Below are 12,775 nucleotides of genomic sequence, written 5' to 3'. Positions count from 1 at the left end.
CACAAGGGACAGTGTAACCACATTCAACTGAACAAGTTTACAAGTGGCATCTTCAGACCTTCCTGCTCCAGGTCGGAGGGTCACAGTGGAGGGGGTGGTGTGCATTGAACTACAATTAATGAAACCTGATTGGGGCTAAAGTATTCTTTCGATTTGGCAGTAATTTCCAGAAAGAGAAGTATGAAAAGTGTGATTCTAAGCCTTCAGCTAATTCCATGTTCTTTCCTTTCCTTTCTACTTTATCCATATGCTTCAGCGCTATGCTCCAGCATTCAAAACTGAGTCAGAGTCCTTATTAGTATCTGGATGAATCATAACTCCACCATCTTTTTCTTTCAAATGTCAAAGTGGTGTAGCAGCAAAGCCGACCCTTAGCATTTGTGGAACCTACAGTTTAAAAAGTTAACTACATTGTCTGCCTTGTGCTGACAATGGATCAAGCGTTGAAAGAAATTTACTCCATTAAACCAAAGCAGTCTTTTAATTCCTTTTGGTTCCAACCATTTGCTTATCATGATCTAGCAGCACCCTGCATCCCAAATCAAACCTGCCAACTGCTTAGAGTCACAGCTGCATTTAATTTAGTTCCTAAAAGAATCACCCCAATGTCCTCTTCCAACCTCAGGCATGTTACTTTAGAGCTTTGCTGAGTGGGTGATATTTTTTTCTCGCTGTCTCTCTTGACAAGAAAGGGCAGCCAATTAGAAGTCTACAGTCAAATTTAGTCCCTCAACTCACTGCTTCTTGGACTCGTTGCCTGGTTACAGTGTTGACACTGATGACACACTTCCATTAGGATCTAGACTCTAGGTGGTTGTCCAGTGCCCTCTGGGCAGCCTCCCTTGCCTTCCTGCCTGCCAGTAGTTCATAGCCCTACTTGTCCTTTGACCCTCTGTGTAGTTCTGTCCCAGTTCTATATACTTCTTGACTCCTCTTTTTTCCAACTTCCTGTTCCTGCTTTTCATGTCATTGTCTATTTTGCCCCACTTCCTTTCTCTTGAACAACCTCCTCTACTCTTCTCTCCTATGTACAGTTTAACATCTCTCCTATGCTTACAGTTTAACATCATCTTAAGTGAAATTTCTTGTCATCTCTCTGATGAGCCCCTGGTTACCTCAGTGACCCGACTCCTCTGCTTTTCTCCTCATATATTCTCATCTCCCACCTACTGTTCTTTCTTCACCTTTCTCAGGCCCATTTATACCTTCCTTCCTTCCTTCATCTCCCATGCCTTCAGACTTCCTGTCCTTAGCTTCTCTAGCTCTCAGGACCTCTTGCCTGTCCTTGCTTTGCTTTGATACTGGACTAACTGGAACACCTTCCCTTTCCCTTACAGAAGCTGGACTGTGCAAATCCTTTTGTTCCCCCAGACATCTGGGCCTTGTGTGCCACCCTGCACTGCACTCAGCCAATGAGTGTCTGAGGCTTCATTGCTGCAAGTGCAATGCAGAATAGATACCTTACACAACTGTGATTAAAAAAAACAACCCAAGACTAAAATGGGGGTATGAATTGGGGGTACGACACAGAGACATAAGGTAAACTGGAACTCAGCACATCTCCTGAGCTGATTTGTAGAACCGTCTGATAAGAGCAATGTTTCTTTTGTCCAACAGCAGAGAATGCAGGGTGGGTTCACACCCTGATTCCTCGGATGTCTCAGCGCTTGCAGGAACGTTGTAACACTCAGCTCAGCTCGTGGCTGGAGGCGACAGACAACCGCCTCACCACGTGGCTGGAGCCGCCACACGGTAAGTTTTTCAAGTGGGCATCACATGGCAAAATGTTTTGAGCTGATTGATTCTCCGAGTGCTTTATCAGTGTATAACTTTCACTTGAAATGAAAAAGAAAGAAAGAAACCAGTCTTCTTTAAAAATGAAGAGGGGAAGGGGCATTTTGGGTGTGGGTGTGGAATGGTGTTTTGTTGCTATGAGGATACATTCTTAACTGGAACATAGCTGTCAACGTTTCCCTTTTTTTAAAGGGAAATTCCCTTATTCCGAATAGGATTCCTCGCAAGAAAAGGGAAAAGTTGACAGCTATGAACTGGAAGCATGTCCTTGATTGGTTCAAATATTTACACCCCAACTGTATTCAGCTGGTTTGGCAAGCTTCTACCCTTGCAGATACACAACCCCAAGAATTGGAAGGAATTCAGGGTATCACCCAGACTGACCACCCCTCTCAAAATAACATGCAAAATGCCTTATATCATACAAAATAATGCTCTGAGGAAACATATATATTAGGCAAAATTGCATGTGAGTTTTATATCTCCTAATGTTAATAAGGAAAAAATCCACACAAAATTACTGGCGAGCTGTCATGAGACCTTTTTTTGGGGGGGGGGGAGAATCTCAAAATTTATGTGGGAATGTGGAAAACTTTATTTAAGACGAGAAAAAAATTAGAATCTGGGGTCCGGGCACAAAATTCCAAATCAGTTCTTTGCATCTCCTGTTGTGGGTGGATATCTTTTTTCTTTCTTTCTTTTAAGAATCTGGCTGGTAATGGTGGAAAAGCCCTTTCACTCTCTGAAACTGTGCAGATCTGCTACCTGCCAGAGTAGACAACACTAGGTTAGGTGGACAAACAGTATGATCAGGAATAAGGCAGCATACTAATCCTGGATGGCACTTGAGCTGTAGTAGTGCTAGCCCAGAATAAAGTTGGAAGTTGGTAGCTGAGCCTCAGGTTGAGACTTCAGGTATTCTGGTGCATGGTGCACACACGTTTAGATATCCTGTGAGACTCTTTGGTGAAAGGTGGAGCTGGTAAGAGACCAGGACCGGTTAAAGACAATTTGCTACCAGAGGCAAAAAAAAAAAGTACAAGAAGATTCCCTCTCTTTCCACGTGTAGAATCAGCCAGTGTTCGGCTCATATTTTGGCATTGGGGATGGGACAGCATCCTTCTCTAGACCTGGGAGACAGCAGCTAGTTTAGGGGATGCAGGGCAGTCTAGCTTCGGGAGAATCCTGAGAGACTACCCTCCTGTCCCCCAGCATCTGCCACCTGAGGCAGCTGCCTAACTCTGCCTAAAAGTAGGGCCGGCCCTGGGAGGGATAAGAAGGTGCCTTAGGTTGCGAGGTCTGTGCTTGGGGATTAGAAGCACCTGTTTTTCTCTATTACATGCTCTGGCTCCCTAGTTAGGTTTGCTCCCTAGTTAATGAGCTTTCTCCTGCATCAGGTTTGCCAAATTCAGTCTGTAGTTTTGATGTATGAGGATGGAAAACATTAAGGACATTATACACACAAGCACACCGTTTGGCATGGGCTGTTTCTTTCCCCACAATTGATTTGCTGCGGTGTCTTGTAATTTATTCATGCAAGGAAACAATGATGGATGGTGTAAATTATTCTTCTTTTTCCCTTTTGACTTAAATAATAATTGCCAATATCTCAAAACTGTATGGAAATATAGGGGGAAGTCAGTATCCGCAAAGTGTTGTAAATTGTGGTGTTTGTGGTAGCTTCCCCCACCTTCCTCCTTCAAAAGACATCTTTTTTTAAAAAAAGTTTTCACTACTAAGGTATTGCCCTCATTATGAATGACATTGCTCTAGTTGTTATTCTTATTTTGCAAAGAGGGGGTTCCTAGAGCATCTTAAGGCTGCATAAGGTGGTGAGGAATCACATCTAGCAATAGAAGAAAATTAACAAGACGCTTCAATTTAGACGCTAGGTTCTTCAAGTCTGTTCTTCTTGAAAGCTTAAGTTCCTTGTAAAGTTTTCAGTCATTTTTCCTTAAGGCAGTCTCTTAAGGAAAAAGTTGGACACCCAGCTAGCAATATCCCCTAGGCAGTTTGCGCTAAAAATTGAAAACCAAAAAAGCAAACAAGAATCTCTAAAAATCAGAGTAAAAACCAACCACTGTCCAGAGCTAACTAACTAAAATCGGCAATAAAAAGCATACAGTGGTACCTCGGGTTACAGACACTTCAGGTTACAGACGCTTCAAGTTACAGACTCTGCTAACCCAGAATAGTACCTCAGGTTAAGAACTTTGCTTCAGGATGAGAACAGAAATCGCGTGGCGGCAGCGGGAGGCCCCATTAGCTAAAGTGGTATCTCAGATTAAGAACAGTTTCAGGTTAAGAACAGACCTCTGGAACGAATTAAGTTCTTAACCCAAGGTACCGCTGTATGGTCAGCTGGCTGCCTCCCCTGCCACAGCCCCAAGCTGGCCGCTGCTCTCTCCTTTCCCTTGATTTCTTCATCCGTGCTGCCCCTCTAGCCGCCATGATGGTGGCAGCATCAGCAGTGGCAGAGAGAGGCCAGCCAGATTGCCACATACATTGACCGCCTGTGCTCTGAGAGGCACCTCTGCAGACCGCCTCTGAGAGCCAGTGTGGTGTAGTGGGTTAAGAGTGGTGGACTCGTAATCTGGTGAACTGGGTTTGCTTCCCCAGTCCTCCACATGCAGCTGCTGGGTGACCTTGGGCTAGTCACACTTCTCTGAAGTCTCTCAGCCCCACTCACCTCACAGAGTGTTTGTTGTGGGGGAGGAAGGGAAAGGAGAATGTTAGCCGCTTTGAGACTCCTTCGGGTAGTGATAAAGCGGGATATCAAATCCAAACTCTTCTTCTTCTGCTCCGGCAGAGAACTACTTCCCCCACACACAAGGGTTCCGCTTTATGAGGGTTCATCTTTCTCCCTGAGCTCAGCGGCAGCACTGGAGGGATGTGTGTGGAAAGGACATTCGAGGGTCAAGTAAGAAGCAGGGATGGCTTCTGTAATTCCAGGAATATCCTGGGGAAATAAGGACACTTGAAGGGTCTGCCAGTGTACCTTACAAACTTTTACAAGTGTTGCTGCATTAACTTCTTTCTCTGGCTCCACTCACTAGCAGCCCTCAGAAGGTTGCCACCAAGAGAACGTGTCCCTCAGCCTGTCCTGCTTTAGCTGCAACAGCTGTTGTCCTTCCCTGTAGCAAATGGCTCAGCTTGAGCCATTTTGGTCGACAAGCACCTTTGTCTTACCCTCCTCCTTTTCTGTTTTATTATTATTATCGCCAAAGCGTCTACGTGACCTTTCTGCTGGCACACTCGTCGTCCGGATTGCATTTCCTAATTGTGCCGCAGCTTGACAACTCCACAGTTTGGTCTCGGGCCAAGAGGGATATTGTGTCACCGCTCCTTCCGGTAGTCATGAACCCTCACGTTCACCTCTTAAGGCCTCTTGCTGGGCAGCTGGACGCTTTTCAAGGATAGCTGTGTTGACTTTGAAGTCCAGCCAAGCTGATGTAGCGCAACCTTCTGCTGCAACCCTCCGAGGAGCAAAGCGGCCTCCCCACAAAGTACTTTCATATGGCGGACTGAGCAATGTCTATTGAGGGTGAAGGGGAAATTAAAGTCCCTTGATTTTCCCTCCTCCTGCCTGCCAGAAGTAATGGCCCATGCACACCAACGGCAGATCTACTATTATGTTTAGAGGAGGGACAGCCAGAAAATTAGCTCACTTCCCATGTGCACTGGGTATGTTTCTGCTGCTACAGCGAAAAGGAAGAGTAAGGGATTTCTCCTGCTTCACGGCAGAGGGCTAGCTGCAGAAAAACAAAATAGTATCGCCACCAATGGCACGTCCAGGGTCACTTGAAGGTGGTGATATTGAATATTAGCCCAGTTGCCATCATTTCAAATTTGAAAATATTACCTTCTTTCCATCTGTCCTTCAGGTCTTCAACCCTGGCCTCACTATTAGAAATCATCATCATCATCATCATCATCATATAATAATAATAACTAATCAGAAAGATTTATATACCACTTAATAACATTTTCAAGACATTTTCAGAAAACAGTATAACATATTCATAATGAAATTTCTGTTCATAAGAAAATAATGATAAAACCAACTGATTTTTTTTAAAAAGTAGACATGATAAAAATTTTAAAAAATAGATAAAATCAACAACTTTAAAATTTAAAGTACATTGTAAAATTACAAGGCTGGGTAGGCTTAATATAACCATGCAAAATGTATTGCATATGGGGAACTTGCTTTGCAAAAATGCATTTACAAAAGAATGTACACACGAATTTTGCACTAAAATGCTGGTGAATTTTCATGAGGCCTTTTTTAAAAATTTTGAACTGATGTAGAAATATGAGGGCCTGAAATTAAGAGTGGGGAAATGAGAAACAGGGAGAAACTGAAATGGACAGATCTGCCCATCCCTCTCTCCCTCCCTCTCCGCTGGTCATGAGTTGTGCAGGCCTGATCTATACAGCAATGCTAAATGGGAGGGTTTTGCAAGATCTCTCTTACACATCTGTCATTGTGCTTCCATCGTCTCCCACAGCAGCGTTAATGCAAGTGGAATTTCCCTTCCCCTCCCTTTCTGGCTGCACTGCCAGCTGTGCCACTCGGGTCTTGACTTTAAAGTATTGTGCTTTTTCCCCCTTTGCTCCAGTCTGCTGCTGGTGTTAATGTTTAGTGACAGTTACTCAGTGCTAATGATCACCTTTGGGGATTTTTCAGAGTGCTTGCCTCTTGCTGGTCACTGGTGAAATGTAATCAATAAATCTGCCAACCCAGCTTTTCATGCTGCCTTTCCTCTTGGAATTGAACGAACACCACTATTACTGATTTGTGACAGAGTCCCCCCTTAGCAGCTAAGGGAGCCCCCATATGGTATTCGGCCAGTCCGACTGATCTGCAAAATAGTCTGGTAAATCTGAAATGAGTGGAAGGGAGAAATAGGAGTGTGGCTTGCCACATCGTTGTTCCGTGATATGTGCCAGTAAGTCCTGCTTCAAATAATACACAAAGGAAAAACAGGACAGAAGGGTAATTTATGGCTGTGTTCTGATTTGTTAAAAGTGTGCTTCTTCCACATGTGCCCATTAACATGGATTTTATAGCTACAGTGCTGGTGTTCACAACATGCTTTCTTTATGTATCCAGGCAGCCCCCCATTTATGCGGGGGTTACATTCCGAGGCACCGTGCGTTTAAGTGAAATTGCATATATTCAAAACACAGTTGGAAAAGTCTGAAAACACATTCTAAACCTCTGCAAACCCTTGAAAAACTATTTTAAAAACCAGCAGCACTTACCAGACTGCCAAACTCCACCACAATCGTTCCTTCCAAACCTTCTTGTTCAAACTCTAACTCTCCACAGGCCTCAGCGGTCAACACAAGGGCTTCTGGGATTACTAGGGCCTGTTTTCGCACCTTTTCTGTCCTTTCTGGGCTCTTTTAAGGCCATTTTTGCCATTTTAAAGTCCCTTCCGGGTTCAGCGCAATGGTCACGGTTACACATTTTGATTGGTCGTTGCCTGCATATATGTATGGGCTATCTTCATCATTCTCTGTCTGCTAGCACAATGGCTCTTGCACTGGCAGGTGCATGAGTTTTTAATGTTGTGTTTAATGATAGGATGGTATCTGCAGAATGCCCTCTCCTGCAGGACACAGTGGTCATTTGGGTATGTGGGGAAATGAGGAGGGGTTGGGTCTGTAAGAGGTGCAGTGATCTTTTAGGTATTTTGTTGAGGACATGCTGTGTGAGCACTGTGATAAACCTACATTTGTGAGCAGTGACGAATCCACAGTATACTGCAATCTGGAAGTGCAGGAAGTTCATGCCTCAGTGGTAGATGTGGGTGTGAAAGGTCCAGCCTCTAGCAAGAAAGACCAGTAGCCACAGAAGGAATGAGTTCCTCTGCCAATACCGACAGCTCCTCAAGGGTGCTGGGTGCGAATGCTGGCCCAGATGTAACCCACCCTGTAAGCTAGCTCTGATATCCACTGGATTTGGTGTTAAGGGGCACCAGCAGAGAACTTCAGCTTTCCTTTGCTACCTGAATACCTGCTCTGTTTTCTTATCTGGAGAATGCACCCAAGAATAAATTGGCAGTCCCTTGGGAGTACAGTGGTATCTTGGTTCTGATACTTAATCCGTTCCGGAAATCCACTCCAAAACCAAAGCGTTTCAAAACCAAGGCACACTTTCCCATAGAAAGTATTGCAGAATGGATTAATCTGTGCCAAACTTTTAAAAACAACCCCTAAAACAGCAATTTAACATGAATTTTACTATCTAAAGAGACCATTGATTCATAAAATGAAAGCAATAAACAATGTACTGCAGTCACACAATCAATCAGTAGCTGAACTGGGATCTACACAGTCACACACACAAAAACACACAAAATAAATAGCAAAAACAGACAGACCTCAGTGTAACACCCAAAACGGAAGCGTGGCACTCAAATCGGAAGCATAACACTCAAAACGGAGCACATTCGGCTTCTGAAAAATGTTCACAAACTGGAACACTTACTTCTGGGTTTGCAGTGTTTGGGTTCCAAGTTGTTTGAGTACCAAGGCATTTGAGAACCAAGGTACCACTGTAGTGGGGTTTGTGGCATGCAAATAGTTTCTCCACCTCATGCAACACGTACTAATTAAAAGGATGAGCAATGTTTTCTTGCCTTTTGAATGAAATACCTACGGACACTGTTGTCTGTTTATTACAGCAGATCACAGTGTAAGCTGACATTTATTTTTTAATCAATGACTGGCATTGCTATCCTTTCCAGCTGCTTTCTGTGGAGTAATAAACGACATTGGGATGGATGCCAAACCCTTTCCCAGAAATGCATCTAGCAACAGTGTTATTTGCTTTACAAGTTCCTGACATGGGTTGAATATCATCTGTAGTTTAATGGAGGGCCTTACTTACCATTAATACGTGCGTGTATGTTTGTGTATATTCCGGGGTGGGTTGGTTGGTTGGTACTTAATTGAGATGGCTTCTGATCCAACAGAAACCTCAAACAATCTCTCCCCGCAGCTTTACAGAAACAAACCTGTTAGCAAATTGAGGTAGATGTTGATAAATTTAATGAAGGACTTTGAGGACACAGCAGGCAGCTAGGCAAGGACAGAACCTGAACAGGAAAACCATGTCTGCTCCTAGATGGAAATAAGTCTAATGCCACCTACTGACTAGATCATATAATGCTGCTATCCACATGTGTGTGTTTGTATTATACAGACATTTGTTTCTTATATATGGCCACATTTGCAGTGTGACCTATGTGTCTGGTCCCAAATGATCTAAGTCACGGGTGTCAAACACAAGGGCCGCGGGCTGAATCTGGCCCGCCAGACCTCATCATGTGGCCCGTGTAGCCGCCGCCGGCCGCCAGCCTTCACCTTTTATTCTCGCTTCTTCTTTTTTTACACAAGAAAGCCGCCTCTTCGGCGCATGCGCGGCAGCCTACAAGCCAGAGAACGTCTGCCCTCTAGCGGCCCTTTGAGGGTGACCAAACTGCTGATGCGGCCCCCGATGAATTTGAGTTTGACACCCCTGATCTAAGTTATACATTGTGCTTTATGGTGCTGAGATTGTACAGTTTGATCTTACACGTTAGGGCCAAATGCAGACACACACAATGATCAACACGTGGAGTTTAGGCGAACCTACCAAAAGTGACTAAATGCCTACAAAAATGCATATGGCAAAGTGTGCATAAAAATGCACATATTAGTGAAAATAACATATAAAATGCATTCTATGAGACCAAGTTGCTTGCATATTGTACATATTAGACAAAATTGCATAAAACATATTAGGGTAAATTTGCACTAAAATGCTGGTAGACTTTCATGAAGATTTAAAAACAAGTCGCAAAAAATTGCAAATTGACATGAAAAGGTGGAGAACTGAATTTAAGACTGGAAAAATAAGAAACCAACATTAACAGATACATTCATCTCTACCTGTAATTTGAGCAGGGCATATCACCCTAAGTCCATCCCATTCCATTTTTCTTGACTCTCATAGTTGCCTGTCTTGATTTTTTTTTGGGGGGGGGGGGGTGAGGGAAGAGGGAAGAATTCATGAAAGTTTACATTTAAATAGTATGCATTGTTGCATACATTTTTGTATGCATTTCCCCTAAATATGTTTTCCTTTTTTTCCTGTAAATATGCATATTTTTTTGCACATTGAAACTCCATTGCATAATCCAGAGAGATGCACAATTCGATGGGGGGGGGGTGTTGAGTTAGCAGGGTCATGACCATCAAATTGAGTCAGTCCACTGTGAAAAGGAGACCAAATGAATTCCTTCTCCATTGATTATATGTATACATATAAAATGTAAGTATATGGCTATCGTTTATGTATTTTGTTATGTGAAGCAGTTGATATGCTTTTATTGTACTTCTTGTATGTATACATAACCTATTGTAAACTGCTTTGAGATCTTTCAGATTGTAATTGGTTTATAAATCCAAATAATCCGTACCTCTAACTCATCTTCCTGTTCAAATACCCAAATTAACTTAGCGATGTCTTCTTCTGTCATTTGCTGAACCGGTCCACACATAGCAGCAAGCAGCTATTTTTATCACTGTATTCCGGTAGATTTCAGTACATGTGAAGTTTAAAAGATTGTTTATGACTGCCTTTCATCACTATAGTTAATTCTTCTATTTTTCTCAACTATGCTCTGTGTAGATTGGGGGGGGGGGGTTATGGGAGTGAGAGAAGAAATAAGGACTACACCCAGTTTAAATGCAAACTGAATCAAATTCCTCCTCCATCCCTAATTACAGGTAAACACGATTTGACTTTCTTCTGCCAGTTATGATCCACAGCACTGGCCCTAATGAACTGACATTTTTTTCTAGATTATTGTTCTTCTAAGTGACTTTAAATATCTTATTTAATAGTTTCTGTGGGATCAGGGACTGAAGGAGACGAAAACAACCAATGGGTTTCTCCATCGCAAGAGCCTTTTTTTATATAATGTTTCATTTATTTTCTTTCCCCCGTTCCTTACCTGGCACAGCTGTCCTCTTTTTTTGTGAATTTATGGTGCATTTCTGGGCCTGTAGGTAGAAATGTCCTTGTGTTTCTCTTGGGAATAATTGGTATGAAGGTAAACATTAGCTGCTCTGCTTGGGGTGTTTCTGAGCAACACAGAATAAATGTTCAGGGCCTAAAGTGCAGGCATGTGATTGGCAGGTCTATTACGGCTGCCCTGTGCTCCTTCTTGTATTCCTTTTTATTAGTAATTACGATATAGGGACTCAGGCTTCGGAACACTGGGCATGAGGCTTACCGACATTAATGAGATGGTTGTCAATAATAATCACCAGAAGTTGGGGTTTAATTTGGGACCAAAACTCACCCGGGCCAGAACCAGAACCTAGAATCCATCCCTTGGACGCAATGTAAAAGTTACTCTCTGAGCACTCTGAGTGTGAATGCCTCTGAGCACTGGAAAGACAAAGAGGTCCGGCCCTATCATGAAGTGATAGCACATTTATCTTTTGTTTTGTTCACTCAGGCATCTATTCCTGCTACTCAGGGTGCTATTTGCATTTTCCCATTCAGGCGCAACAATATTTTGGGCCACTTCTTTGCTCACCCATGAGTAACTGCAACCAACCCAACTCCCCAAATTGGCTGAAATGAAGGGGAAGGGCTTCTAGCTACAAGGGTGGGCTTGAGTCACAGCATAGGTGAACTGTTGGCTTACCTGGGAACCCTTAACTACAGCGGCCCTCCAATGTTGTTGGACTACAACTCCCATCACCCCTGACCATTGACCATGTTGTCTGAGGCTGATGGTCATTGAAGTCCAACAATATCCTCTGAGTCGCTGGGTGGCAATATGGTAGCATCATGTTGCAGGTGCATTGCGAACACAGGTTCCATTTGCAAATGTGCTTTTGGGTGCAGCTCCCCTTTTGGGTACAATTCCCCTGAATAAAGGGCAACTGATCCCAGGATCATGAAAGATCTGTGCTGTGAATTTTTAGCTGTCAACGGGTGGTGCTGTGGGTTAAACCACAGAGCCTAGGACTTGCCGATCAGAAGGTCAGCGGTTCGAATCCCCACAACAGGGTGAGCTCCCGTTGCTCAGTCCCTGCTCCTGCCAACTTAGCAGTTCGAAAGCACATCAAAGTACAAGTAGATAAATAGGTACCACTCTGGCGGGAAGGTAAACGGCGTTTCCGTATGCTGCTCTGGTTAGCCAGAAGCGGTTTAGTCATGCTGGCCACATGACCCGGAAGCTGTACGCCGGCTCCCTTGGCCAATAAAGTGAGATGAGCGGCAACCCCAGAGTCTGTCACGACTGGACCTAATGGTCAGGGGTCCCTTTACCTTTTTAAAATACATATTTGTTTGCCTAGACCAGGGGTCGGCAACCTAAGGCCCATGGGCCACAAGCGGCCCATGGTGGTCGTTTAACCGGCCAATGGGCTCTCGCCGCCTGCTTGGAGACCCCCCCCCCGCCGCCTGCTCTGTCGGCTCCTGTGTGCCGCACTAAACTGGTGCAGAGCAGAGTGGGAACCGCCTTCCGCGATGCTGGCTGGCTTCCCATTGGCTGCAGGAAGCTCCTGCAGCCAATGGGAGGCTGTGCACACCTCCTCCACACCGGAAGGAGCACCGGAAATAGCGTTTGCGTGTGCATGTGTGTGTGTGAGCACTCCGGCCCACAGCGGCATCTGCGGGACCGTGAACTGGCCCAAGCCACAAAAACTTTGCCAACCCCTGGCCTAGACTTTGGGGACATAAATGTGCCGTGGGATCTAGTAGTCCCTGGTATTGTGCTTCCTGTATTGTGCCATGATTTTAATTTTGTAGTTTCAGTTATTTTATATAATCATCATCATCATAGCATTGTCTCTCCAGAAGCTTGCCTGATTCACCCCACACCCAGGGTTGTACCTTGCTAAATGCTGCTCAGAGCAGACATACTGAAATCAGTGAAGCTAAGGTAGTCATGGCCACCAGTTTCAG

At 44.2% G+C, this 12,775-nt stretch overlaps 1 protein-coding gene across 3 annotated transcripts in view; it reads left to right on the top strand.

Moving 5' to 3' along the window:
• ADARB2 (adenosine deaminase RNA specific B2 (inactive)) overlaps positions 1–12,775 on the top strand; it is a 362,541-nt gene that overhangs the window by 123,746 nt on the left and 226,020 nt on the right. Inside the window, exon 2 of one of the 3 annotated variants that reach the window (XM_028750754.2) lies at positions 1,618–1,752. The exons of the other annotated variants lie outside the window; for them this stretch is intronic. Within the exon in view, the coding sequence (XP_028606587.1) occupies positions 1,618–1,752 (135 nt within the window). The remainder of the gene's footprint in view (positions 1–1,617; positions 1,753–12,775) is intronic. 3 annotated transcript variants of the gene reach the window in all.

The sequence above is a fragment of the Podarcis muralis genome, chromosome 12 (assembly GCF_964188315.1).
Source record: "Podarcis muralis chromosome 12, rPodMur119.hap1.1, whole genome shotgun sequence".
Lineage (NCBI taxonomy): Eukaryota > Metazoa > Chordata > Lepidosauria > Squamata > Lacertidae > Podarcis > Podarcis muralis.
This window is presented reverse-complemented; position numbering and strand designations above follow the sequence as displayed.